Below are 27933 nucleotides of genomic sequence, written 5' to 3'. Positions count from 1 at the left end.
TTAGAAATGTGGATTTTCAGGCCCCTGACCTGCTGAATCGGAAACTCTGGGGTGGGGCGCAGCCATCTGTGTTTCAAGCAGCCCTTTAGATGACCCTAATGCCCACTAAAGTTTGAGAACCGCTGGTCTAGATTATGCAGATAAAGACTTGCCCGAATGACCTGGATTCAGCAGACGTGAGAACTCGGGGGAGGCCTCAGAGGTGCAGGCAAGGTGCCCGCTTCCCTGGCTGTGCTCAAGGTGAGCCGACCTAGTTTTAGCCTCTGTCCTTGGGCCCTGGGTCCCCTGCCCTTTCCAAAGAAATACCGAACCAGATCAGACCACTCCATTGGCGCAAGATCACACTTTAGTTCAGAGACACATTTGTATAAATACTTGAAATGGATCCACCCCTGCAGGTGGGAGCCTGAGAACACGGGGCTCTCCACAATCCTGCGACTCGCAGCCCTCCAGGCGATGGGTTTAATACTGAAGACACTCCTGGTCATTTCTGAAGACAGTTTGGGGTGCAGCTACAGTGCTTGCTTTGACACTCACCATCCACCCCTACTCCACATCTCTCTTTGACTAATTTTTTCCCCTCTGAGGTAGATTATTTAACGAGGGAACCAAGTAGAAAAAACGTTTTTCGTTTAACTTTGTTAGTCCTTTGCAAACAGGCTGACCAAGTCTTCCTTTTGGGTCCGTAAGAGCACTCTTTACCTTTTAACTTATGCCCTCTACTTGAACCCAAGCAAGGTCCAACCCACTAGATAGTAGACTTTAGCATCTGTGGTCTGTCTCCTCTCCTCTCCTCCCCCCATGGATTCATGCCCAGCTGCAGCAGCGGGGGGCCTGGGTAGGCAGGCCACGCCACCCCCAGACGTGGGGTCACCGTAGCGTGACCCTGGTCTGCACCCCGCGCCCCGAGTCCACGAGCATAAGCCTGGCCCGCCCGCTGGGTCACAGGGCGCACGGCTGGCTTCCGCACGGCTTGCCATCCTCCGGCTTCAGAGCCTCGTCGCAGGTGGTGGAGGCCTGGCCTCTGGGGTCGCGGCACTCCACTGCCCGCCGCTGCCAGCCGGCCCCACAGCTGCTGGAGCACTCAGACCAGTCTCCCAGGACCCACTGCGCGTTGAGCAGGGGCTGGATGACGTTGGTCGTCGCTCTCTCTTTGCTGCTCTGTATGCTGAAGTTCACGTCATTGGGGACAAAGAAGGTGTATTTGACTTTGGGGGGAAAGACCTCCCCAGGGACTGTCAGGAGTTGCACGGTCAGGGGCTCAGGCAGGGGCCAGAAGCTCTGCAGCCGCTCCAGGGAGGTGATGGAACCGCTGTACTTGAGGATGGTGCCCTTCACCAGGATGTCCTGTTCCACGGCGGAGATGGCCAGGTTTCCATTGAGCAGGTACTGCCCGTCGGCGGTCTTCAAGGCCAGGTAATTGCCGTCGTTCTGGACCCCTGGGTGGCTCCGCTGTTTCACGTCAATGTTAGTGGCGCCAGCTGGGATGGTGACGATGTCACTGTAGCCATAACTATGACAGGAAGACACCTTTAGGACCCGTGGCTCCCCAGCCCGGTACTCAGGAAGTCAGCATGCGGGGACTGGGGGTGGGCAAACAAAAGTTTGCTAGCGAATAAGGAAGTAGTCGCCCCAAAGTGCCCAGTAAATTAGCTGCTGAGGCCGACAGAAACACTTGGTACACCGGGACTTTTGCTTGGCCTGGGAGCTCTATTTCAAATGTTTGGAGTTTCGATCTCGACAATAGCACAGAGGGGAAGGCAGCCTAGAGGGGGTGAATGCTGTGCCGTTGCTGCCAAACCTGGGCTCTTGGCTGAAAAGAGATCTCAGGCACACGCAGCTCCTTGCACTGGTGTAAACTTTGCTTGGCCACTTTCATCCCAGAGCTCACACCCACGTGGAAAGATCTGATCCACACACCGATTCCAGAAGCTGACCAGGTGGACGCGTCACGCCACCTCCTAGGGTCCGTCAGTTCCTGGTATTTGGTTATCGTGGCTCTAGGGCAGGAAGCAGGCAACACAGCCTGCTCCGAGGAGCCTTCTTCTGGGCGTGCCCAGCACCACGAGCGGGGCTGCCCGGGGTGCTGGGATGCTGTTTGGGGAAAATGTTCCAACTTTATTGTGGGTCTGGGGCTTTATGTGGGATGGAGAAACCTTAATTCTTACTCTTGTCTTTTGGGGTAGAAGTATTTGGCTTCGCAGGCTGGGAGGGAGGCGGAGAGGACTGAGGACGACAGCCACTCTGCTCCTGGCTGTCCTTGCCTCGCGCCCACCGGGCGGCTGGGAAGGGACCCCGGGCCCCATGTCTGATGCCTGAGAGAGCTCTGCGAAGGGACCCAACGTCTGACTGTCCCACACCCCGTGCTTCTTCTTTCTATATCCTTTGAGTTTAAATTTGAAAAGACTCCTGAGTTGTCTGCCTTAGGCAGATTCTGTTTTCTGAGGCTGATGAGGGGAGAGAGAGCGAGGGAGCCAGCTAGGGGTGCAGTGCGGCCGCAGGCGCTAGCCCTTCCTCCCCGGGAAGTGTGTGCGGGACAGGGAAAGCCCGCCCGGGAATGGGTAAACCTAGGCTCACCTCTGGCCGCCATGACCTACCACTGTGACCCTAGAAGAGTCATGTAGTCTCTTTGTGCCTATGCTTCCTCATCTGTAAAAGGGGCGTAACGGTCTTGGCCCCAATAGACTTATTTGAGGAATCCGTCGAGCCCACAGAAGTGAAAGCACTTGAACAGATATAGGAGCTTTATGAACGTGTGGCTTTAAGGTGGGAGAAAGCGTCTGGAGTTCTCAGATTCATGAAGCCCTGAGGCTGCCAAGACCCCCCTGTGGGCCCCCCGTTTCTGAAGATCCACCCGCAGAAAGGACAGGGCCCGCCAGATTAGGGTGAAATGTCCTTCCCACAGCAGGCCTGGAAGAGCTGCTTTCTGGCAAAAGTCCCGGTTACTCAGTGTAGCTCTACTGCCAGTTGACTCAGAGAAGATACATCCCTATCCGTGTGGCCTCTGGCTGCCCTGAGAGCCGTCATCTCTGCGGGCCGGACCCTGGGCCAAGTGCTCTGCCCATCTCGTGCCTCCTCACAGCGACTCTGAGATCGAGAGGACGCCGAGTTTTATGAAGGAACTGAAGCTCAGTGCTCCGCGGGGATGGAGTCGCAGCCACAACTCAAACTTAGGCCCCTGTGACTCCAAAGCCCGGTCCGCTCGCGCAGCTAGGGACAGAACTTCCGGGGAGACCCACCTGGAGGGGTTGAGGGAACCGGACACCTTCCTGCACGAGTTGCCTTTGCCGCCGCACACGCCGCATTTGTCCAGCTTCCTAGGCGAGTCCACCACGTGGTCACAGCCAGCCTTGACACACTGGCCACGGACACAGATGGCCAGAGTCTCGGGCCCGCACGGGGTGCCGTCGATCACCTGCAGCGGGGAAGCGGGGGGGGCGGTCAGAGGGCCCAGTGAGCACTGACGCCGCCCACTCTTGGGCTCAGGCCAGGGGGCCCTCCTCCCCACCTGTGCACCTGAGTTCCAGAAGGATCCTCACCTTGGCTTCGAACACTTTGAACTCACTCCGCCCCCGGGCTCGGCAGAAGAGCTTGCAGCGGTCCCGGGGGGACACCCCTGCGTACTTGGGGACCCACTGCAGCAGGTTCCCCTCCACGTCCGTGTAATTGTAGGCATTGTACTTCTCACACTGTTGCTCCCTGAAGCTCTTCCCTAAAATGAGGGCGAGAGGGCATGGAGTTAACAGGCTGAGCTGAAGCAGGCAGGACCCCATGGGAGAAATGCCGAGATTCCGGGCACCCTTCTTCCTCCCGGACTTGACCCAACCCGAGGACACAGGTCCAGTGTCACCTGGGCCCGACTTTCCTAGACACCGACTTAAGCCCTGACTCACGGGGCAAGGAAAGGAGCAGCCAGCCTCAGCTGGGCTTTCTGGGGAAAACAGTCTTCCCGTTTGGGGAGAATATTAATTCTGCTTTACAGATGAACAAATTTAGGTGGGGACAGGGGAAGCACGGAATGACACGTGGAGTTATGTTTTTGGGCCTCTGCTGATTGTGATTTATCTTGACCTCCTTGGACATGTGGCCAAAGGCTCCCAGATCTACATCTCTAGTTCTGACCTTGCCTCTACACCCCACTTGCTATAATTCTGGGTCTCTCTGGGGGAGCTGCATTTGTAGATGCTGCCATTACCTCCAGCTCAGCGAGGCCCAACTCCATATGGTTTCTCCATATGAAGAACTGGCTGGATTTTCATTTGGTGATGCTACCGCATTCCAGCCTGAGACCGGAACCCTGGTATCTTCTGAACATTTGCGCATCTACATCCACTATTCCCAACCTGTCATTAAGTCCTGTACTCTACTCAGGACGATCTGTGATTTTAAATGTCTCCTTCCCACTGTCAGCATCTTGGTCCACTGCTCACAAGCCAAGGCCTGTGGTTTCCTGCGAGACTTGGTGCCCAGCCTCCGACACACAGCCTGCTTCCTCTCCCGTCCTGCTGCACGCTGCCTCCAGAACAATCTGTCTGAAGTAAGACCTGGGCTTTTCCCTTCCACAATCCTGAAGTTAAACCCGCTCTTACTACTGAGGTTCTCCACGCCAGCTGCACATCTGCATGGTCTGTGGAGCTTCAAATCCCGGGTGGCCGTGCACTCCTCCTGAGATTCTGAGTCAGGACACCTGAGGCGTCTGGGCCTCTGTGTTTGGAAAAGCTTCCCAGGTGACCTGATGGGACAGCCAGCACAGAGAGCCTCCTGAGGCTATTTTAGCTTTTACGCACCCTTGGCTGGCCTGGAAACGCTGGCCCACTCTGCTCAGCCGTGCCCTGGGGGGATCATAGCCCCCATCGCAACACGTCCTCCTGCACCTCATCTCTGTCTCAGCCCTCCAGGCCCTGCTCAGCCCTGACTCCCCAAGAAGCTGCCGACCAGGCCAGGCCTCTCCTCGCTCTGGATTCCTTGTCAGTCTGGGGTCTGTGCCTCACAGATTGACCTTTAATTGCTCTGTAAAAGGGGTTTGGATCTCTAACAAGATCTGCACGTTCCCTGAGTACAGAGAACATGCTTCTTATGTCATTATATCACCTATTCCAGTTCTACCCACACAAGAGGCACCAAAACACTCACTGACTGAGATGGCTGGTCCCGGTGCACCTGAAATCATGGTATCACCTACGGTCCGTGTCTACCGCATGCCTATATCCATTCCCCTCCCCCTTCTCTCTCTCTCATTCCCCCGGGAACGCTTCACGCGTGTGCCAGGCAGACTCGCACAGCTCCAGAGCTTCGTGCCGTTACTGATCCTCCTCATCTTGCAAAACTGCAAAGCCTCCAGATTCCCTCATTAGACACCATTCCAATGCCAGTGCGCCTCTGCGCTTGGATGCGTCTCTCTGCTTGTCGTTTGCAGCCTGCCAATACTTCCTGGGGCTGCACAAGGGGAGCTGGATGGGATGGTGGGGAAAAGACCTGCAATGATTTGCTCTCACGTCGTCTGCTGCCCCTGAGTTAATGTGTGGGCTTTCTAGCAGGCACTGGGGAGGACATCCCCAGGAGAGGCAGAGGTGGGGTTGCTTCCCAAGAAGGCGCCGCCAGGCAGCTACCACGCTCCAAGGGGAGATGGGCAACTCTTCTCAGGGGGAATGCGCGCTAGGGTCAGATGCAGAAATCTTCCCTCCGCCCTGAGCTGGATGTTGGCTGGAAAGATATTGGAGGTTTGGCTCTGACCCTGGCTTTGGAAAACGCCTCCATTCTGCATACAGACGAGGGTTCAGACGTTATCCTAGACGCTCGCCCCTCTGCAAAGCCCTCCCCCAGCTCTAATGAATAAGTTTGGTTGGGAGTGACACCCTCCATCTCCACATCTTGGAAGACCAGGGCAGTGTCTCTCCTTTGCCAGGCTCTCCCCGGACTGTCCTGGGTCGCCATGGGCTGCTCTAAACCATTTATGTCTGCACCCAGGAAAGCTCTGCGCCCGGGAGAGCCCCGCACTCCTCTGGGGATCTGCTGCAGGCAACACAGCAGCTGCTCTGGCCGGCGTGGCGATTACCATCAGGGGGGCACTCCTCCGTGTGGCACGACTGGTACTTGGCTCTCCGACCCAGGCAGTATCTCCCTCCGTTCCGAGGCTCGGGGTCCTCGCACTCGCGGTGTGAAAACTGTACTCCTCCTCCGCAGGTCCGTGAACATTCTCCCCAGGGTCCCCACGGGGACCAGCCTCCATCCACCACGGCCTGCAACACACAAGGCTGCGCTGAGTGGGGAGCAGAGGGCAGGAGGCCTCCTCACCTAGTTGCGCCCTTCCTGGTGCGTGCAGTTCTGTAAACTGCGTGATTCATTTGTGCAGGGGCTGTGTGGCCCGTGCAGCTGCGGCTCCCCGATCACAGTCTGTGCTGGCCTTGCTCGCGGCTGGCCGCCTGGTGTCTACAACAGTGCCTTGCCCTTTGCAAGGTGCTCAACGGGAGTTGCTGAGTGAAACACTTTTATGGGAATAAGGTTGGGTCTAACGCAGCGGTTCTCCATCGGCCGGGACGCGTGGCAGTGTTCGGAGACCCTGTGGTTGTCACAGCTGGGCAGGGCGTAGGCTGCTGGCCTCGAGCGGGTGGGGGACAGGGTGCTGCTAAACATCCAGCGACGAGCACGACCGCCTCCCACGGCCGGGGTGCACGCGGCCCAGATGCCCCGGCGCCGAGGCGGGTAGGTTCTGGTCTGAAGGACTCATCTCTAGGAGGTGCGGCCACTAGTCTACCAGCCGCCAGGTCCAGGGGTAGGATGGTGCTGGGAAATAAACTAGAGTTGCTTCCAACTTTACAACTGACCCTGAGGACAAGGCATTGCCTTGGGTGGGTTCATTAAGTTTTCAAAATGAAAATAATTTTAAAAAAGTTGCAGAAGTCATACGTGCTCATATAAAAAATGAAAAATACAGAAAGGTGTAAAAAAGAAAGTAACGCTTACAAAATACCACTACCCAGATGAAACGATTGACATGATTTTCATCAATATCCTTTTGTACCTTTGCTCTGACTATAGGATCATGAAGGTGCCAGGTTTTATTTTACACAGATATGATCCTGTCATATACATATACATATATATATATACACACACACATATGTATATATAGTATTTTATGATCTGTCTTTTCCCCTTAAACATAGGTGATAAGCATCATCCGGTGATCATTTTCTGGCCACCTTTCCCTGTACTGGGCTTGGCTGGGGTGCTGGGAAAGGTTGGATGGGCTCCCTCCCTGCCTCTCCCCTCAGGAACGTGTGAAGCACACGCCACAGGACAGGGTTGGGAGAAGCTCAGTGTCGGGGTGTGGGCTGGGAGGGGGCTGAGAATGAATCCGCGGATCCCGTCCTGGCTCAGGCTTAGAAGGAGCATGTGCTTTACCCGCCCACGCGGGCCCGCGGGCCTCAGTGCAACGGAAGCACCGCTGAGGACAGCCCTCCGGAGGGTGAGCGCACAGGCCACCCTGGTGATTCCGAGCTGGGCCGGGCCCAGGCTGCGAACCCGGTGGATGCTGTTTCAGAGATGGCTCAGTGACTCGCAGAGAAATGTGATCAGCCTCACAGTTCGGGTGTATTAAGAGCAGGGCGAAGAAGCAAATCGTTTAAAAACTCTCACTGGCATTGCCTTGCCTTTCCTTGCGCGTTTACTCTGCCAGGTTTTCTCTGCCTGGTCAGAGGTGATTCTGATTCCTCCTTCCCTCCTCCTTGAGCAAGGAGTTCCCACAATTACTCTCACTCTCCTGACCCCTAGCTATGCATTCAGCTCCGACACGGGTAGGATACGAATACTTTCCCCTCGTTCTTGATTGGATGTCCCTCCTCTGCTGTCACGCTACCTGTTTATAATAGAATTCATAACGGCTTCTGTTTGTTGAGGGCCCGCGACTGCTCTTGCGCTGGAGTGTTCCACACCTAGCACCAAGCCTCACAGGCCTTCAAGTCAGCTCCGCGGCCGCCCCAAAGGCAGAGTCCCCTGAGTGCCCGGAGCCCTGCGACATCAGCCATCGGCTCTGAGTACGGTCTTGAGCAGCTCCCCTCGACTCTGGATAAATACGCTTTGCTTTGTCCAGAGGTGAGTGATTTTCCTCACAGTTGCCCCTGGCCCAAAGTCTCTTAGTTCATGGCTCTCAGGTGTGGTTTCCTCCTTGGAAACAGCCCTCCCCCTCCCTGTCCCCCACTCCCAGTGGCCGTCCCTCACCTTGGGCTTCTCTACTTCCTCCTGAGGCAGGCAGCTGCCATCCAAGCAGAGGCTCCCGGGCCCGCAAGGCGTCCCGTCCGCCCAGGGCAGGCTGCCGTTCTTCGTGTGGCAAAGGGGCTCGGCGCCATCCATGTGGCACCAGAGCTGGGCACAGATGTCCTGAGCAGAGGTGTTGGGGCAGTGGCGGAAGCCCAGCCCAAAGATCTGCTTGCACTGTTGGTCCAGCTCGTAGAGGGCCCTGCGGCCTGGGAGGCCTGTGGGCAGAGGCAGGGCCGAGGTAGGGGCGTCCAGGAGACAGTCTCCTGTGGAGGAAGCAGAGGAATAGGAAGAAGGGGTCCCCCCCATCACACTCGAGGCCTCCTTGACCTCCACCTACAAACTGTCAACACTCAGTCATCCACAGAAGCTCCTCCAAGTTTTGACTATCAGTAGCAATTTTTTTTTAAGGGTTGCATTTCTTTTGGTATCCAGAACATCTTATATGCATTCAGCGTTTACCTAGGGAAGGCCAGCTAATCGTAACACTAAATCTATGTCACAGTATAATTGGGGATGTAAATGGACTCTTAAAAACCAGGCCAGGAGAAATAAAGCCAAAGTATTGATGTTGGACAATCTATTATCTTTGTATCAAGAATCAAGAACCAGTTGTGTTTTCACTGCTTTACTCAACAAGTCAGGCTGTCTTCACCAGGCACCTCGCCCCACTCCGTGCCCTCATGGGGCACTTCCTGCCTCTCTGCCATTTGCACGCTACCCTGTGATCTATCGCTCCAGCCAGAAGCTCCCTTCTCCCCTCTGCACGACAAAAATTCTTCCATTCCTTCGAGCTCTGTTCGAACCCACCTCCTCCAGACAGACCTTCTCAGACTACTTCCACCTGCTCTGTGGGATAATCTAAAGGGGCTGCTGGAAGCTGGGCCAAGGAAGGGCATGCTTTGTGGAGAGGTCGGAACACTGAGCCCGGCGGGGTGGCGGGGACACAGCTCCTGAGTCTCTCCCAGGCCGAGATGCCTGCGCTGCAGGTGCCGGCCGCCGGCCAGGGAGAAGCCTGGGGGACCTACCGTGCCCGCCGTCCAGGAGCTCCGTGAGGTACATGGCGCTGCAGGGGGACCAGGGCAGCGTCTTGTTCAGGTGGACGAAGAGGGGCGCCATCATGTGGTGCTTGCCCAGGGGCCCGAAGAGCCGAGCACAGGGCTTGGAGTCGTCGTGGGGCATGCTGAGGACGTGCCCTGGGGAGGACGAGACCCGCGGTCCGCCCAGCGTCTCCACTGCCCTCAGCCGTCTGCCCAGGGGGCAGAGGGCCTCTGAAGGCCTAAGCAGCGCCAGCACCTCGAGGGACCACCCCGCCGCTCCGCTTATTCCTCAAAGACTGTTCCCGGCCCACTCTGCCTGGCTCTCCTCTCCCAGGAAGCTTTCTCAGAGCACCAGGAACACCGGGGTCCCTTTATTTTCTGCCGGGGCCTGTGCTGATTCACACCCGTCTCAGTCATTCGCTAGTTGACCTTCCAGAATCCTGACTGCTTAGCCGGGATGCGGCCCCACGGCTCTACCTGAGCACTGGCATTTCCCTGGTGACCTCTGAGGATGGCCCCGTGCTCAGGGTGGGGATGGAGACAGCACAAGGGCAGAGTCACCCTGCCGGAACGAGGAGGGGTGGCCCCAAGAGGCGGCCGGGTCCTGGGGGCGCCGCCCTGGCTGGACTCGGGAGGGCGGGTCCTCCCGCCCAGTGCAGCAGCCCAGGCCTCCGGTGTGGCGAGCCTTACCGAGCTCGTGGGCCAGAGTGTAGGCCGCCTGCAGGCCCTCGTCCTCGATCACGGAGCAGCTCTTGCTGGGGTCACAGATGGTGCCAATGTCCGCCACGCCCAGGGTGTCACACAAGCCCTCCTTCCCGCAGAAGTTCTGTTCGCGGAGAGAGAGGGACGTGAGGACGGACACAGGATGGAAACCCTCCCCATTCCTGCGCCTCCGGAGACACAGGACACGTTTTAAGCCAAATCCCTATTTCTCCCCAAAGGCCGTTTCTCCTTCTGTGTCGGCGTGTCCTCGGGCTGCCGGGGACTCGGAAAGCTTGTGCCGGGAGGTGGGATAGCCTGGCGGGTGATTAAGGGTGTGGACCCCACAGCGAGGCGGCCGGGGCCTGACTGGGCGCTGCCACGGGGTGGCCGCTCTGTGCCTCGGTTTCCCCAGCTGTAAAGTGGGGCTAAAAACGCAGCACTCGCCTTGGGGTTGTGCGTGCGGCCTGGGGGGTGAGCAGGGTCTCCGCACGTGATCACACTTGCTGGCCTTCAGGAAGCCATCTGTTTAAACCACACCAGGGAGATGAGCAGGCCTACTGCCATTGGGGAAGTCTTGAGGGGACCCTGGTTACCTCCACCGGCTTTAACCCCCATTGCAGCTGGACCTCCTGTCTTAGTTCCAGCTCCACATTGCTCTCTGGGCAGTTTGAGCCCGTTTCCTCTTGTTATGACCTCAGCAGACAGCTGGTCACAAACTTCTGGAGAAGAGCCCTCACGAATTCCCCTCCTTCCCCCGCACATGCCTCATACATGTCCTTGTGACCTCCTCCTCCTGCTGGTCCGCACACGAGGCTCCTGGTGTCCAGCTGGGGCCAGCAGGGAGCCGGTCCCCGTGTCTGGGCGGCCGAGGCGCCCCTCGGCGCACCCTCCCCCCCGCCCCCGGTCCCCAGAGGCCCGCGGACCTGTCTGGTGAGCAGGATGGCCGTGTCGAAGTGCTCAGGGTGCCGGTCGCTGGGCTGGTTGAAGCGCTGTTGCCAGCTGCAGAAGTTGCGCAGCGTCAGCCCGCCGTTGTCGGACACCTCGGGGCCCCATCTCTCATCCTCCACGATCAGCACCTTCACCACCATCAGGTTGATGGAGTTCCTGATGCTGGGGTGCTTGTAGATGTGGGCCGCCACAGACATCAGCGTCAGGACGTGGTTCTGCAGGAAGGAGGGGTGGAGAGGGAGGGGTAGATCTGGCCACCGCCCGCCCCTGCCGTCACATCGAGTTATGCACCCTGTGTGCTGGGCATTGGTGTATAGCATCTCGGTGAAGGCTCACAAAACCCCCGAGGCCCTGGCATTACTTCCCTTCATTGTACATATAAGAAAGTCACGGCTCAGTAGGTGGCCCAAGGTCCCAGACCTAGTGTGTCAACCAGCATGTGAACCCAGAACGCCTGGCTCCAAAGCTTAAGCGTTTAACATCCTGACCAGCCACATGTGGCCATGGACATCGAAATCCATTAAAATTCAATAAAATTAAAATCCTAGCTCCTCTGCCACACCGGCCACGTTTCAAGAGCGCCAATAGCCGTGTATGGCTCGTGGCTACTGCAGCAGACTGAGCAGACAGAACATTCCCATCATCACAGAAAGTTCTCGTGGACGGCACTGGTGATTCTACCTTAACCTTGACACCAACCGTCTCCCTGCCAGCCACCCATCCCCTCTCCGCCCTCAGCCCAGAAGCAATTATCTGAGCGCTCAAGGTTAAAATCCGTCGAGAATTTTCCTGATGTCTGCTGGGGTAACCCCTACTCTTCAGGACGGGAAAACTTTGCTCTGATGATCACTCCTAACAGTAGCTGCTCTGCACCAGTCACAGACGGTGCACGTGTCACCTCATTAAATGCTCACAATAACTCTGGGGAGTAGGGATTGTCATCCCCATTTCACGAACGAGGAAGTGGAAGTTCTCGCAAGTTAAATAACTAGTCTACAGCCGCGCAGCTCTTAAAGCCGGAGTGCCAGCCCAAGCGTGTCTCTCTCTGAGGTCTACACTCTTCTCAGTAAGTTTCCCAGGGCTTGGCCTCCTGGCTTCTGCCTGGACAGCCCAGAGGGTTCATTCCCCTCTGCCTGGGGTGGGAGAGAATTGGGTGGGTCGGTGAGACCCAGGCGTTCAGGCTCCCATCGCTTCCAGTCCCACCAAGGCCAGCTGAAGGCGGTGACATCGGTGCTTGGCCTCTGCCCCAACCCTGGGCTGCCAACTGCTCCCAAGGCTTTGGGCGAGGCCAGATGGGGCTCACTCTTCTGCCTCCAGGACCTCCAGAAGGGAGTCCTCTTGGATGCCTTCGCAGAACAGGAGACGAATGGGGCAGAGGCATACAGGCCTTCAGGCCTTCAGCCAGGAGTGTGGCCAGCCCTGCTCCCTGCTCCCTAGGGCACCACCTCCTGTAGCCTCTCTTTCTTCCCTCCGGTGTTCTGGAAGGTGGGAGAAGAAGGAAGGAAAGGAGGGTGAAAGGCTAGAGACGGACATTCCATGGGCTGAGGCCATGTGTGGGAGTTCTAGACGAATCCCATTGTCTGTGAATGGGATCTGTCTGTTCACCTCGCAGGCAACCAGCCAGATATTTTGTAAGCCCTACAAACAGGGATTGGCAGGTTACTTAGTGTGTCAAGCACTCCAGCTATGTTTAGGCTGATGTAAACATCTTATCAGCAAAGCTGAAACTTGGCACCAGCCCCTGGAGTCGGATTCCTGAGGGAAACAAGCAATCACATCATTATGCAACTGGGGGCGAGGGCTGAGGAGTGGCAGCTTGCTGGGGCTACTTCCTCCAGGCCTCTGCTGCGTCCGGGGTCTCCTACCCCAGGAAGGACCAGGGGCCAACTCCGGGAACTTCTTCCAAGACAACCTGAAACTCTCCTCACAGGAGGCCTTCCTTTCAGTCCCACCTTCACAATCTCAAAACTGGGGAGCTGATGTCTTACAAAGAAGGTGTGAAGATGAGAGACGCCAGATGCTCCGAAGCAGTCCCCGAAGGCTCAGGATAAGGAACTGAAGACCTAAGGTCTCAGAAGGGTCTGGTTCCCAAGCTGCCTGGCCAGACGAGCAGAGACCATGCGATGGGCACGTCCCCGATGACAACCAGAGGTGCACACGTACAAACTGCTGCACAAAGGCCGGCATGGGGGGGCGCGTCCCGACACCGAGGTCCTTGGAGTCTCCGTGCTTGAGTTCAGGCAGCTTACATCATCTTCTCCAGACACCGAGTAGCAACTGGGGGGCTGAGCTGGCCTGAGAGTCGTTTTCCTTCCAGGAGGTGGGTTAGACAGGAGGACGTTTGAAGGTCCTTCTGGCTGCCTTCTCAGAAGATAATTCCCATGGCAAGAGGGCTGCCAGGACAGTGTGGTCCAGAGTTTCTGCTCAAGTCCCCAGTCCCGGTCCGGCTCACCTCCGCCTCTGTCTTGCCTCACTGAACTTTTGGGGGCGGGATGCCCTGCCACCCTTGCATCGGCTCCTCTGAGGAACGGTGGCCCGGGTGCCTGTGCATCTGACAGCGCCCTGGGGGAAGGGCCACTGGGCCTGGGTGGGTGGGCGGCCGTGGGTCTGTGAGCCCCCGCTTCTCAGTGCATCTCCTGGTCCGAAAGGGCAGGCCTGACTTCCAGTCCCACAGAGAGTGGGCCCAGGAGCCAGTCAAGGAGAAGGTTAGCTCGCTTGCTCTACCGCGCCCTGTCTATTTATACCTCCCTGTGCACCACTTGGGCGCGGGCTGCGGGCTGCAGACAACCTCCCCACAATCAGGTCGGGTAGGTCAGAGCCCAGGGCCAGCCCGGCCGGGGTGGTCACACAACCCGACTCTGGAATATGGCCTGGGGATCTCCTGCCCTTGGGTCTCCCTAGGGAAAGGTGGGCACTTTTCAGGGAGCCTCCTTCTCCACTGGTGCCCCCAGGACCTGGTGGAGCGAAAAGACACTCCGCCAGCTAGGCTGGGACATAGCCCTCTGATTCTCTGAGACACAAACAAGGAGATTCCTCCCCCGGAGCTCCCTCCCGTGCAGCCAAGGCCAGCTATGGCGGGAGTCTGGGGAAGGCTGGGCCCGGGCCAAACGCACTTCCAGCAGCTCCTTTGCTCATAACGTCATCCCTGACGCTGTGGGCCCAGCGCTCTCCTCGCAGCACGCCTGGGAGAGGCAGGGAGAGGAGGGGTGGTAACATGGAAACCCTGCGGCCTCAGCAACGGGGCCATCACTCTCCCTTCTGGCATCTCTCTGGGGCCTGAGACTGCTGGGGAGGAGGGAGAAGCAAAGGGAGAGGAAAGAAGAGATGGAGAAAAGACAGGGTCCTGCACAGATGTCCTTCATCCCTCCTCGTCCTCCAAGCAGCGAGGGGCAAGGCCACCTCGCCAAAGCACGCAGTTACCAGCACCACAAGGAGTCCAGTGGATACAGTCCAGGCAGAGCAGGCTGAAAGGCAGGTCCTGTGCTGCGTGGGACAGCACAGCTGGCACAGCGCTGGCTGGCTCTGACGGCGTGGGACCGCCCTGCCCTCCTACTCTAACAAATGCATCAGCCAAGGCAACTCTAGCGCCAGCCACGCTTCGCCGAGCACCTACTATGTGCCAGGCTCTGGGTCAGGTGCCTTCCGTATTTTACCATCTCCTCCAGACACTGCCAGGACATTGGTATAACTGTGCCTGTCAGGCCGGTGAGGAAATCGAGGTACAGAGAAATGGGTAACTCGCTCAAGGCCACTCATGTCTATTTCCTGTCAAAGTCTATGCTCTTCATCATGGCACTGACTGCCACCCTCTTTGCTGCTGCAAGGAAAACTGCAGCACAGCCCGAACAAAGCATGCAAGCAAGCCAGCCAGGGTGCCCCTGACATTGTCTCTGCCCAACTCCCCCTCCCCCCGGTGGGGAGGGGGAAGTGGTGAATCAAAGACGGTTGAATACTAGGGCCTTCTCTTTGGGAAATACTTCATATAATCCATCATTCTGATGGCAGCAGACCAAAGGGATGGAGAAGACTTGGTCTTTTGCCAGTGGGGGAACATACTTCACATGCATATAACGTGGCCTGTGGAGACTTGGGCACGTGTCTGTTTCTGTTATTATCCAAAACAGGACACTTTTGAGAGTGAAAGATGAGACTATTAATAATTATGCCAGAATGAACAGGCCCAGATGGAGGCTGTGCTGGGCGAGCCGGGGTACTTGGCCACTTCGGGTATTAGGGCTGGCGGGGGAGGCGTTTCCCCAGGGGGCAAGGGCAAGGGGAGACGAAATGGCTGTGACTTGGCCCTTCCCTGAAACCACCTGCTAGTAGCCTGAATCTTGGGACTCCTCTGGTCTTCTCTGGGGACCCTCCCTGCTCAGCAGTGAGTTCAGAAGCTCAGCCTGCAGCTGCTGCCCTGGCAGGACAGCTTCCCAGACCAACCATGGGGCGCAGCACAGTCCCCACTCGCCCCTCTCCTGCTCCGGTTTCATCCAGGGAACAATCAGCTGCGGCCGGATGCAGACAGAGTTAACCGTCTCTTCCGAGGTGGTCCCTCCTTTCAGAACGGCCCCTTTGTCTGAGCTCCTTAACTGTGAAGCCAGAGAGGAAGGTGGGAGACAGGGCCCCTCCTGTCGAGGGATTGACTGAACTCAAGTGTACAGAGTCTGGAGGACTCCCCTGTCGTTAGCAGTGGGACCAGCCTTGTGCGCGGCTGATTCTTTCCCTCGGCCTCGAAGGCGGCTCCTTCTCAGGACCTGGCCTCCCACTGTGGCTGGACGTCTTTGGGCTGCTGGGTTCGGTGACGCACTCCCACAGCGTGGATGATGTCGGGGGGCCAGGGCCTCAGACCCTCCTGGTGCTCAGGAGGCGGCATGGCTCAGTGAACCAGCACCGCCCTCGGGCGCTGCGAGAGCTGGCCTTTCTTCCTCCGCCCCTTCACAGGTATTTCCACCAGGCGGTGCGTGGAAACCACTATGCAGATTGAACATGCTCAGTGGGTGGCTTCTCCACGTGGCGCTGAACTTTCCAGAAGACTCACCATGAAGCAGCCTCATCGATGTTCAGGCTAGAATCGATTACCTAGTGCAGGCGCCTCGCTTCACAGGTGAGGGGGAAGGCCCTCTTCATCCTCCTCACACACCCCCGTTGCCGGGACACCCCGAAGCTTTTTCCATCTGTATGAATGAAGTCTCCAGGAGGCCCCTCGGAGAGTTACTTGTAAAGAACTAGGCTCTATTTCGGGAGGTGGGTCTGGGAAGGCAAGGTCTCGGGGAACCGGCCCTTGACATCCACTCCTGTCTTGGCTGAGCCAGGAAGCCCAGGGAATGGAGCTGAGAAGTTCAAGTCTGTTCTGTGGCACCTCCATAGCCGGTGAGCGGTCAGAGCAGAGGGGCCAGGGGCCAGTCATAGAAACAGCTGTGTCTCAGCCCCTGCCCCACCCCAGCGCGGTGACAGCAGGATGCAGGCAGTGACGTGATGAGACCAAGGGGGAGGTGGCAGGGCTGGCCCCAAGGAGAGAGGGAGCCCCCCCGCCCGCCCAGGGAGAGGACCTCAGTCTTCAAGGTGCCTGATGCCTATTGTGACACGCTTTCCTGACCCAAGGGAGCTGGCAGCTGCAGAGGTGCCAGTCTGTGAATAGTCCAGAAACCTGTGTGTGTGCAGGGGGAACAGATGGGACAGGCGTGCTCTGGGTCACCCAGCCAGGGGTCATACGAGGCTGGAAGTACTCCTGGGTGGCTCTGCGAAGAGAAAGTCAACTCGTCTGGTGCAGCAGACCTGGGCAGAACCCAGCCCAGCCCCTGGCTTCAGTGGCTTGGGAGCCCTGGCGGCAGCAAGCACGTCTGCTTTCAGATGGCTCTGACATCCGGAGCTGCCGAGTGTGTGCTGGAGGCAAACAGACAGCATCTGAAGTGTCTGGGCGTTGAGCTGAGAGTGAGATGGTAGGAAAACGTCAGGGAGGACATTCTGGCTCTGAAGACCGAAGGCAAGTTTCTTTTTCTGCTGCTGCTCCGGTTCTTGTTGGCTTTCCCACCTCCTCGTTCTCAGGCAGCTGTCAGAAAGGAGTCGTGCATGGGAGGGGCCGAGCCCCTCAGCTCTGGGTTTGCGGTGAATGTGCTTTCTGATGGAGCCCCTGGTAGCCGGAATAGCCATCCTCACCTGAGACGGGAGAAGCCCACCGCCCTGCCGCCCTCTGGAGGACTTGCTTGTGGAAAGGAGTCAGGGAAGGCGGCTGGTGCCTCCCCCTGCTCTCATGGAAGGCAGGGAAGCAGATACTCAGTCAGTGCAGACCCACAGTCCCGGGGGCAGACCGCGCTGACGGCTCCAAGCCGCCTTCCCGTGCTCTGGGAGGACCGAATACCGGGACAGCGCCCACGGAGCCCGCAGGGCTTTAACGGCCCCGGCAGCAGCCAGCTCTTCCCATCCTTCCATCTAGAATGCATTTCCCAGTGACCACAGAGTGAGAAGGATGGGGCGAGAAGCTGGAGGGCCGGCTGCGCCTCGTCTAGGCTATTCTGCATAGGGGATGCCGAAGCACTCGGTGCCCGCAACAGCTGGGCACAGGCCGAGCCGAGAATAGGGTCCCAGCCAAGAGTGCCATCACCGAAAAGGCAGCAACTGAGCTGCAGCAGCGGCCAAGGTGCCTTTTTCAGGAAACTATGACCGCTGGGCAGGTCAGTTCTTCTCCACCGCGCACGTCTCTGGTTCTGTGCTGCCCCAGGGAGGAGAAAAGCGCAGCCTCTCCTGGAACCCTTCCACTTCACGAGGTGCTGGGGTGTAGGGTGACACACACACCTCCTGCTGATGCTGCACCATCTTGGAATCTAGTTGGAAATGGCCTGGCGACAGGAGCTGTCCCCTGGAATCAGCTTTCCTGCCCCAGCTCAGTAGAGAGCTGTGTCTGGGCAGAGAGCAGCTCGGGCGGACCAAGGCTAGTTCTGGCTCCACCAGGAACATTCACCAGAGGAGTTCAGATCCCCACCCCCTTCTCCTTCCCTTTTCCACTGAAGCTTCAGTTTCCCGGGCTGAGCCCCCAGGCAGAAATTCTGTTCCCCTCCCTTGTTGTGCTGATGCTGGCACTGCCAAGTTCTGCCAGGGCTGAGCGCCAGGTTGGCAAGGTGTCCGTGCCCCTGATCAGAACCAGCTGGGCACACAGAAGTTGGGCAGCCCCTTTCCAGGTTCAACTCCCTGCAAACAATGTCTTTTACTTATGGCAGCCTCAGTTCTGTAGGCAAAGGGAATCTTTCCATCCCAGCTGCCTTTCCCTGGGAGCCTCCCAGGTCTGGAGACAGTAGAGGGCGGAGAGATGGGGGTGGGGTGGATGTTCTCCCACATGTTCACTTATCGTGTCTGTTGGGAGGGGCAGGTGTCTGGGGCGGGGGTGCTTTAAAACCCACTTTCAGTTCAGGATGTGAGGGACGGGGCTGAGCAGGGAGGCGGACGCCCAGGGCCTGCGCTCTAAGTTGGCAGGGACGCGTGGGAGGAGCAGGAGGTAGCCCAGGTGTCAGGGGTCAGGGAAGGAGTTACTGGTCTTTCTCAGAAAGGAAAGAACCTTGTCTGGGGTGAGGAACGCGAAGGGTTTCCTCAGAGGGACGGAAAGGGAAGAATCTGGAGACTCTGGGAGGTGACCGGGGTCTCCGGGTAGAGCGAGTCCTACCTGCAGGTCGGCTCCGTAGAAAGCAGCCATGGACGCGTCGGCCACCAGCAGCGTTTCCACGAAGCGAGCCTCAGACACAAACCGCTTGGTCCTGCTCGTGGCCCCCAGGGTCGGCGGCGGCTCGCTGGCGCCTTCTGCCTCCTCTTCTTTGCCCTGCTCGTCCTCCTCCTCCTCCTCCTCCTCCTCCGCCTCCTCCTGCCTCTGACCCTCTCCCTTCTCCGCCTCCCCCTCGGGCGCTCCGGGCAAGGGCTGGGCTTCGGCGGCGGCGGCGCGCCCGGGCCCCCAGCGCTGCAGGCGGTGCGGCCGGTGCAAGGAGCCCCCCGCGCCCTGAGGCTGGATGGTGAACTCCTCGCCGTCCAGCAGGAAGGAGCCGCTCAGCCCGCGGCACAGGCTGACGGCGGCCAGCGACTCGGGCTCCCCGTTCACCGTGCCCGAGAAGAAGCAGCCGCGCAGCTGCTGCTCGCGCCCGGCCGCCCCGCCGGAGCCCCCGAGGCGTTCGATCTTGAACTCGGGCGCCAGGAAGCTGGCGTCGGGCGCCAGGCGCAGCTCGAAGTCGCGGCCGAAGGCGGACAGGTGGAGCGCGAGCTCGCCCGCGCCGCCCGGCAACCGCGTGGGCACCACCAGCGCCGAGGCCGGCCCCCCGCCTGCAGGCCCGGCCGGGGCGCCGCGGGCGAGCGGCGGCGGCGGCGGCGGCAGCAGCGGCAGCAGCGGCAGCAGCAGCAGGAGCGGCGGCCACCGGGGGGCGGCGCGGGGCATGGGGGCTGCGGCTGCGGCGCGGGCGATGCAGGAAGCGGGCCCGGCGCGGGCAGGTGCTGGCGGCCCGGCCGCTGGCCCCGCGGGCGGGAGCTCGGGCGGCGGGCCGGCCGGGTGGCCGGTGGGCGCCTAGCGGCGGCGGTCCCCGGGCGGCCCCTCCGGCTGGCGCGGCCGCTGCTCCCGCGCCCTCCCGCCCAGCCGAGCGCGAGCAACTGGCGCCCCGGCCGCGTGCGCGTCCTCCGCCCCTGCCTTCTCCCCACCCCGGGAAGCACAGAGTGGGCTGCCGAGCCCTTCGTATTTATACTTCCTTCCCGGCTTTGACATAAGAGGTTTATTTTTGATCTCTCACTATTCCCGTTTCCCCTCCCCTGGGATCAGAGAGAGAAACTGAAAAGAGGGAGCGAGAGAGGAGAGAAAAAAAAATTGGATGAAATGTAAAACCAATCAGGAGTCAGCGGGGCTCGCTCCCCCGCCCCCCCCCCCCGCCCCCCTTTAAGTGTCAACTCCAACTTTTTCCCCTTCGCTTACGCGGTCCCACATTAACTCCTCCAGTGCTGGACGGGCCCCTCAACCAGCGTCCTTGGGGAGACCCCAGTCGCTCCCTCCTCTGAGGCCAAGTGCCCGGGACACATACCCCAGGAGACCCTCACACCGGTCCCAGCGACAGTGTCACTCCGGGGATCTGACTGTGCAGAAGAGAGATCTCCAGAGAAGGTTCCAGAGCTTTTCATTGTAAAGCAAAAGAGGGAGGCGAGAAAGGTCATATTAAAGTCACTCTGTCTGCTAAAAGACACGTTTTCACCCCAAGCTGCGGATCGGGGCAAGCAATACCACCTTGGTTAAGGCAACCAAGGACTTTGTGACTGCCTGGTCGGGGGCTGGGGGCAGAACCCAGCACGGGGGTAAATTACACCAGGGGAGGTGGCAGCAGGGTGGAATCACCCCGGGGCAGGTAAGCACTTGGCGAGGAGGGCACCTGAGCTCCAGGGGCTTCGTGTCTGGCCCTGAAAACTCAACTGGAACAGCACTCAGCTGCCTGGGGACCTCAAGAAAGGTGGCACTCCCACCCCCCATCGCACTGCCCATGGCTGTGGGTACCAGTGTGTATGAGAGTTGATTCATTCTGTCCCACAACGTCACCTCCCTGGGATGAGAGGGGCCGGAACCTGGAGAGGGGAATGGTACGGTCCTCTCTCAAGACCACAAAACACAACACTGGCTGGCACCCCAGTCCTAATGGCACAGGTCTGGGCTGGGCCAAGGGTCCTGTCCTCTGAGGATGGGCTCTGAGTTGTCAGTGTGGGAGACTCCTGGGGGTCAGGACCTTTGCCGGCTCACCTACCCCAGCTGCCCAGTTCTCCGCCTGGGTTGCGGTGCCGACAGACAGTTGGGGCCACCCCTTCTTCATTTTAGCCCATCCCGCTCCCTCACCGTCTATGCAGGATCAGCATGAGTGTGAGACTCTCAGGGCTTCTTACCCCTGAAAACAGGAGCCCCTCACAGACACAAAAGTTCCTTAGCGACTACAGAATCCCAGGGCACGTCCTGGCAAATTCCCTCCAAGTGTCCCCTCCCTCTGCTTTCTCAGAAACACAGAAGGCTTTGAGTTAGATGAAAGGAAGGATGAGCTTTTTATCGTATCATGCTCCCGAGTCTTCTTTCCTGGATAATTTACAAGACAGGAATAACTGGAGTTCCGGGGGAACACTTCTGGAGGCAGGGGGATGGAAAGAATGGCCTCTTCAATCCTTTTCCAAAAATGAGCAAAACACTTCATCCCAGGACAATGGTATCACAGCCCTGGGGGAGTCTGACCCGGGCAGGCAATGAGTAATCCCATTTGCTGCAGGCCTTTTGTAACACTGTGATCATCGGTCTTTGCTTCCTAGAGCCTAAAGTCCCCTGTTCACCATCCCCCCAACCCCAGCCCCCCAGTAGAACTCCTGATTATCAATAGTAATTGGGTCCTTATGTTTTTTTTCTTTCTCCTTCGTTGGGGAGGCAACAGTTGGGAGATTTAACCAGACCAGGGAAAGTCTTGGACATCCTTGGGCCTCCTGGTTTCAGCTGGGAGGGCTCTGGGAGTTGTTGTTTTTAAATAGAATGAAATGCCTCCAAAGACAGCTCTTTGGAAGTTCCTTTGGAGAGAGGTCGGGTGGTGGACTTTGGGCTGAGCGTGCGTGGCTGGCCTCCCTCCGCCCTTCTGGATCCACCCTTCCCCGGAGCTGTACGTGCCTTGCTGGTAACTCCAGGGTGGTGCCTGCCACTTGCGCTGCATCCTCAAGGTGTCAGGCTTACCTTAGCTATGCTTCCACCTAGTGCCCTTGCCGCTGGGACTGAGAGGGGGTCCCTGGCTTGTGGTGAAAGCCCTCAGGAGAATGGCAGGTAGAAACAGTACAACAAAACAAAATGCAACAACGGGCCCGTGAAAATCCCAGGGGGGTATCTGCCAGTTGCGGATTTCCTATGTTACCACATTTTTTCCCAAAATGCATAATTACACCAGGGGCTGGCAAACCATGGCCCGTGGGCTAAATCCTGCGTGCTGCCTGCTTTTGTATAGTCCACAAACTAAGGATGCTTCCCACCCCCATTTTTGAAATGATTGAAAAAAATGAAAAAGAACAGTAAGATTTCACGATGCTTGAAAATGGTATGAAATTCACACTTCAGTGTCCATAAATAACGTTTTTTTGGAAAGCAGCTGCAGTCATTCATCTACACATTGGCTGTTCTTGTACTATAAGGGCAGGGTTAAGCGCCTCTAAAATATATGTACTATCTGGCCCTTTACAGAAACAGTTTGTTGACCTCTGAATTAGAGTAGAGCGACATTAATTTGGCGTCCTCAAATTTGGAATGTGAGATTATTTAGACTCAGTGTCTGTGATTCATGTGGAATAAGAATTGTAACATAATTTCTTGCTCTGAATATGAAGGGGAAATTATATAAAAAATGAAAATCAAAATATCTCTGTCTGTCTTTAATTCTGTATCTAGCAATTATTTATTATTTAATTAGTCTTTAAATAATTAAAGGATGTTTATGTTTATGGTACCTTATACTACAGGTTTATTATGAATTTTAAGTTTTTAATTAACTCATACTATTAGTAACTGGTTATCTCTTAGCTTATCACTAGAGATTTATAGAGTATATATTATAAATTTATAACGTATCCTAAGCTCTGCTATCTCTAGAATCTCCTTCCAATTGGAAGATCCATTCATTAGTGGCCATGTGATCCATTTGCACTCAAATCTTGCAGAGAAGAAACAAATTCAGAGGTTAAGTGACTTACCCAAAGACACATAATTAGTGGTAAAAATTTTCCTAAAATGCTATGGTACCCACTGCAGGAAGATAAAAAAAATGTATTACTTTCAAATTTCATTTGCAATTCATACCTTTCTGTTAAAAGTGAGTGCTTACTCTGAGCCAGGCAATGTTCTAAAGACTCATTTAAATTTAATTTCCATTAAATCCTCGGTAATAATAGCGTCCATCTTTTGACTGCTTGCTGTGGGCTAGGCACTGTGCTGAACAGCTCACAAACATGATTTCACTTTACCATCAAGACAAGCCTCTGAAAAAGGCATCTTACAGATAAAGAAATAGGTTTAGAGAGGTTAGATAACTTGCTTAGGTTCACTCAGTTAATAAGTGGTGGAAACAGCGGTCTTAACTAAGGTCGCATTCATAAACTACTAATTAAATATAATATTTTTCTAGTGATGATGTCCTACACTGAATTAGCGTTTCTTTGTTTAGAACCAAAGATTAAATCATGGTATTACAGAGCTGGAAGGGCCTCTAGGATTTTGATTTCAAAGAAGGGAACAAACAGCTTTTCTCAAAAGCCTGTGATGGCATTTAAATATAAACAGAGTTCTTTTTTTCTAAACAAAATAATGCCTTTTTTTGCGTCAATTCATGTTCATTTTCTATAACTTTGGTTAATTGCTGTGACCCACACATTGCCTATAACAGAGGGAGGATTTCCTGGTCCTTCTCTGTCTCACTAGTGAGCTCAGACCCCCAGCAGTTCGGGTTTGGTTTTTGACATCACTTCTGTGCTGATGTGCCTTTGTATTCCCTTTGGTATGCAGGGTTTTGTGAGCGCCACTTGTACGTACACAAGCATTCCTCTGTGTTTTTATTTGCTTAATTCTTTCTTAGTCCTAAGTATTCTATCTTTTGGAACCTTTGGAACTTCACCCGGTATATGGAAAATCTGTAATTCATATTCTTGAGGCCACTTTAAGTTCAATGTCCTAACTCCTGTGCAGCGCTAGCTACTCTGATTATTTTTCCTACCTTCATCTGACTGTTCTGGTGTTTACAGACAGTCTCAATGGGCACGCTCCCAATCCTGTTATTTACATCACGGAGAACCAGATCTAGCACAAACTTTAGTCCGATATTGACGTCGACTTGCTTGCTGACCAGACGTTGATTGATTTTAATATAACGAGCAGAAGCAAACAGACTTTTTTTGTTCCTACTTTGTATATTCAACGACTAACTGCCAAGTATTGGGCTCATTGTGGGGCACCCCAAATATAAGGTCGCCCCAGATCCATGTGGGCTGCATCCGTGATGACAATCTGTGGTCACTACCGTAACCGGCCAGTCACTTGCGCATTTTGAGTCTTAACATGCGGTAACGACGGCCACAAAGATGAATGACAAGAGGTTTGGGTCATGATTGCTTTACCACCAAATGGCCAGCAGGTGGCACTGTTCAATGTGACATTTATCCGCTGCAGAGCAACTTTTTCCAAAGTTAGACATTTCTATCACATCATGCAAGTCTGAGGCGGCAGTCCTTCACAATTGTGCACATAAATCTAAGTGTTCATTCTGTTTCTCACACCCAGTCCCCGGAGAAGGTTGAAGGAGGTGTTGGGTGGTTGTCCTGCTTGTTATAACCAGTGCTTCCCCTTCCCACCATCTTTCCTTCACCCCGATTTCCGGTCTTCATCAGACCAGTGTGTCTCAACTCAAATTACCTGGCAGTCTTGGAGAGCTGACCAAGCCGCGGTGTCTCCAGGGCCCGGGACCACCTTAATTGTGAGGATGGTTTGGCTTTCATGCGTCCTTTAATCATGAATGAAAACAATCTATTTCCTCTACATCTTCATTATTGATTCTAACCACCAGATGGGAGTCTTGTCACATTTACCTTTAATAGCCGATGCAAGAGGGTCTGAAGTCTCTCTAAACAATGGGTCTAATTAACCACTTCTGATTATACACACACAGGCACACACATACATTTAAATATATTTTATTGTACTAACGTGCAACGCTGCACGCATTTCTCCTTGTAACAGAGGGAAGAAAAGAGGGATGAAGGAAAGGAGCTGGGATTTCAGGATGGAGGGTGACTTCTCAGGGCAGATGAAGTGCTTACTCAAGGTCATCAAGGGACTTGATATAAAAACGATCCACTTTTTATAAATATGTTCCCAGTGAGTTAGGATGGGAAGTGCTAAGAAGAGTGCTTGGCCCACGGTAGGCGTATGTAAATGGTCACTGTTTTCCATCACATCGTCATCGCTGTCTTCATCGTTATCTACCGGCCCTGGCCTGGTGGACTAAAGGTCGTGAAGTCTCTGGAGTTTATCTTGGCCTCGTTCTCCTCACCCTCAGCTTCTCTCTTCTTCAGAGTTGTCCAGGGTGCTTCCCTGACCTGCTCTCATTGACAGAAAGGAATCCAAGTCATGTACCCTTTGGTTTGATAGCAAGTACCCCTAGGAGTGTTTGAATTTTAAGAGACCGGAGGAAGGGGAACCAAAAAAAATAAACAACTAATGGTGGAATTTCAGACACCATGGCTGTAGCCTGAGCGAGAAATCTGGGGGCCAGGGACACACACCAGGGCTCCTAAGTGATAGATGGGGGCACTCGAAAGGGTGTTAAAAGAGGATTTTTAAAAACTTTTTATTCTATATTGGAGTATAGTTGATGAACAACGTTGTGTTAGTTTCAGGTGTACAGCAAAGTGATTTAATTATACTTACACATGTGTCTATTCTTTTTCAAATTAAAAGAGGATTTCTGAACTGGGCGGGGGATGATGTTATGAGAACGTGAGGGCCCCATGCATTCTATTTTCCAGGTGTTCTTGGGCAGTGGAGGAAATGAGCATTCTCTTGATTCTGGATTAAAAAATCCAGATATTTTTCTCTTAGACACCTGGGCCTAGTGCAAACTGCCCACCCATCCCACTTCCTGAGGTTCCAGGACTCATTTCTTTTTTTCAGAACATTCTTCCTTGCAGTCCTCTCTGTCTGCATCAAGCTCACTGGATTTGAGAATTTAAAGAGGACGGCAGACATTAGATGAGGCTGACAGAGGTCATTTCTCCATCCTCCCGTTTTACAGATGGGGAGGTTGAGACCTGCAAGACCGTCCTCCTTCCCGAGTCACACAGCTGGTCGTCAGACAGGAGATTCAGGGCCTGAATGTGCGTTCTCAGCCCGGCGTTCTCTCTGTGTCCCATCTAACGCCACCTTCTCCTGCAGAGCGGGACCTGAGCTCAGAGGGTTCGTCTGACACGACCCAAGTCCCAGTGCTGCCTGGAGACGGGCCTGGCGGCGGAGCCCCAGTCCGTGGGTACAGCGAGGCGTGCTGGTGTATTTCAGCATCCTTCGTCAACCAGCATGTTACCTTCACTCAGAACTCTTCCTTGGTATGTTTGCTTTTTCTCCAGTAAAAGAACCTTCCATTAAGGAAGAATTCAAAGTGTTTAGACTTTAGCCATATTTAGTGACTTACAGAGGAGTGTTTCACCCTGAGTGATACTATCTAAGAATGTGGAGGTATCTTCCGAATGCCTCAAAAGGTGATGGGGAAACAGGAGAGGCCTGAGGACTTAGGAGGAGAGTGGCATTTGCACAGCCACATGTCTGGGGAGGAAGGGGAAGAGGATACAGATGGAGGGCCTGGTGCCCTTGCATGGAAAAGCTTTTTAATTAGCATCGAAGCTTCGAAATATCGAAGGCTTTTTTCCCACGTCTTGTCGTGTGTGTGTGTGTGTGTGTGCACGCCCCACGCACCCGCTCATACCTATACCCCCCAGTGCACGCACGCGTGCACACACACACACACACACACACAATGACATTAAAGGAGCTTTTGCACTTGGGAAGGAACGGAGTTCAGTGCGTCTTGCAGGTCTGGAGCAGCGGGGGTGGCGGGCAGTGAAGCAGTCGCTGGGGCAGGTGCGAGGGGTGTATTTGTTACCTGCGCACTTGAGTTTTCTTCCAGAGGGCGATGCAAACTCATTAAAGACTTGGAAGCAAGGAAGTGACATGACTGCATCCATCTTTTAGAAGGATGACTCCAGCAATTGTGTAGAACGAGCATTGCATTAAGGGAGAGATTGGAGTAACGGGGGCCTGTTATGACACGCTTTCCAGCGGCGGTGTGCGCCTGAGGGAAGGAAGGGGCGGCGGAGACGCACAGGAACGCCCTGGAGTCTTTGAGTTCGTCTGGTGATGCTGCGGGGGGCCGAGGGGAGGGAGGAGGTGGGGCTGACGCACGGCGTGATGAGGTGGACAGAGGTGCCGTTGCCCCAGTTGCGGAAAACGGCACGAGGTGTATGTGTACGTGCAGGATGCTTTGGGAATGTGCGTGGGAGTGATACCTTTGGTTTCAGACCTGTTGAGCGCCCTCTGGGACGGCTGGTGGGGATGGGAACACAGCCACGAGGCTCATGCAGGGGTGGGGCCGGGCGTGCGGGTGTGGAGCTGGCTGCCAGGATGGGTAATTGAAGCTGTGAGTGTGGCTCTGCTCTACTAATGTGTGCGCAGTTAAGGATCCTCTTTGTTTCCTCCTAAGTTTCTACTCATCTTCCCGGCATCTCCCCATTCCTTCACTTTCCTCTCTTTTCGCACCTCCCAGGGTGCAGGTGAGGCCAGCCTGTCTGATCCCCATTCTGGGGTCTTTCCCGAAGAGTCAGCACCCTTGGTTCTCCTTGATGAGATGCGATGATTTTCACCCACCTGGGCTCTGTGGTCTGCAGGTGTCTTCCAGTTGGTCTGTTGGCTGACTTGGATGTGAGGGTGGGCTGCCCTGGTGAAGGAGGAGATTCCTAGCTGGCTGGAGAGAGAAGGGGAGCAGGGAGAAGTCTTTACTTGGAGTGACTCATGTCTGGCGTCTCACCAACCACAGCTGGAAAGTACTGGACGGGTTGCTGGGCTGATCCTGCCAGGTTGGCTAAGGAGTGACATTACTGGATCCCGTCACCTCTTGACTCTCGAGAGTGACCAGGGAGACCGCACAGTGGTGCTGGGAGGAGGAGGCGAGGGCGGGCAGAGCGCAAGAGCCTTGACCAAGGAGACGACATCCTGCCTCGCTACAGAGCTTTGGGGTGCCCCGGCTGGGAGCAAGCGGGGATCTGCTGGGCACCCGGGCTCTGCTCTGGGACCCCTGCTCAGGTGGGAGGGGGCCCGGGCCAGGAGAGCCAGAGCAGCTTTCCTTTTCCCGACGGACTGGTCAGGGGCTCGTTCTATGTTCTACTTTAGTTTTTGTCAAATAAATAATTTTATTTATTTATTTATTTTTTGGCTGCG

The 27933-nt window shown here is 55.8% G+C and overlaps 2 protein-coding genes across 3 annotated transcripts in view; one reads left to right on the top strand and one right to left on the bottom strand.

The window, feature by feature from the left end:
• ADAMTS15 (ADAM metallopeptidase with thrombospondin type 1 motif 15) overlaps positions 1 to 27933 on the top strand; it is a 117465-nt gene that overhangs the window by 55850 nt on the left and 33682 nt on the right. The gene's annotated exons all lie outside the window — the stretch shown is intronic.
• On the bottom strand, positions 329 to 26482 carry ADAMTS8 (ADAM metallopeptidase with thrombospondin type 1 motif 8). The gene is given in 11 exon segments (XM_082476199.1): positions 329 to 1513; positions 3240 to 3415; positions 3540 to 3712; positions 6056 to 6239; positions 8221 to 8522; positions 9285 to 9452; positions 9987 to 10122; positions 10922 to 11161; positions 18598 to 19446; positions 19448 to 19528; positions 19531 to 26482. Coding segments are annotated over 11 exon segments (3024 nt in total). The 5' UTR covers positions 19675 to 26482; the 3' UTR covers positions 329 to 942.

This window comes from Balaenoptera physalus (assembly GCF_965194825.1).
Source record: "Balaenoptera physalus genome assembly, chromosome: 10".
NCBI lineage: Eukaryota > Metazoa > Chordata > Mammalia > Artiodactyla > Balaenopteridae > Balaenoptera > Balaenoptera physalus.
Note: the sequence above shows the minus strand (reverse complement) of the source record. Positions and strands in the feature narration are given on the sequence as shown.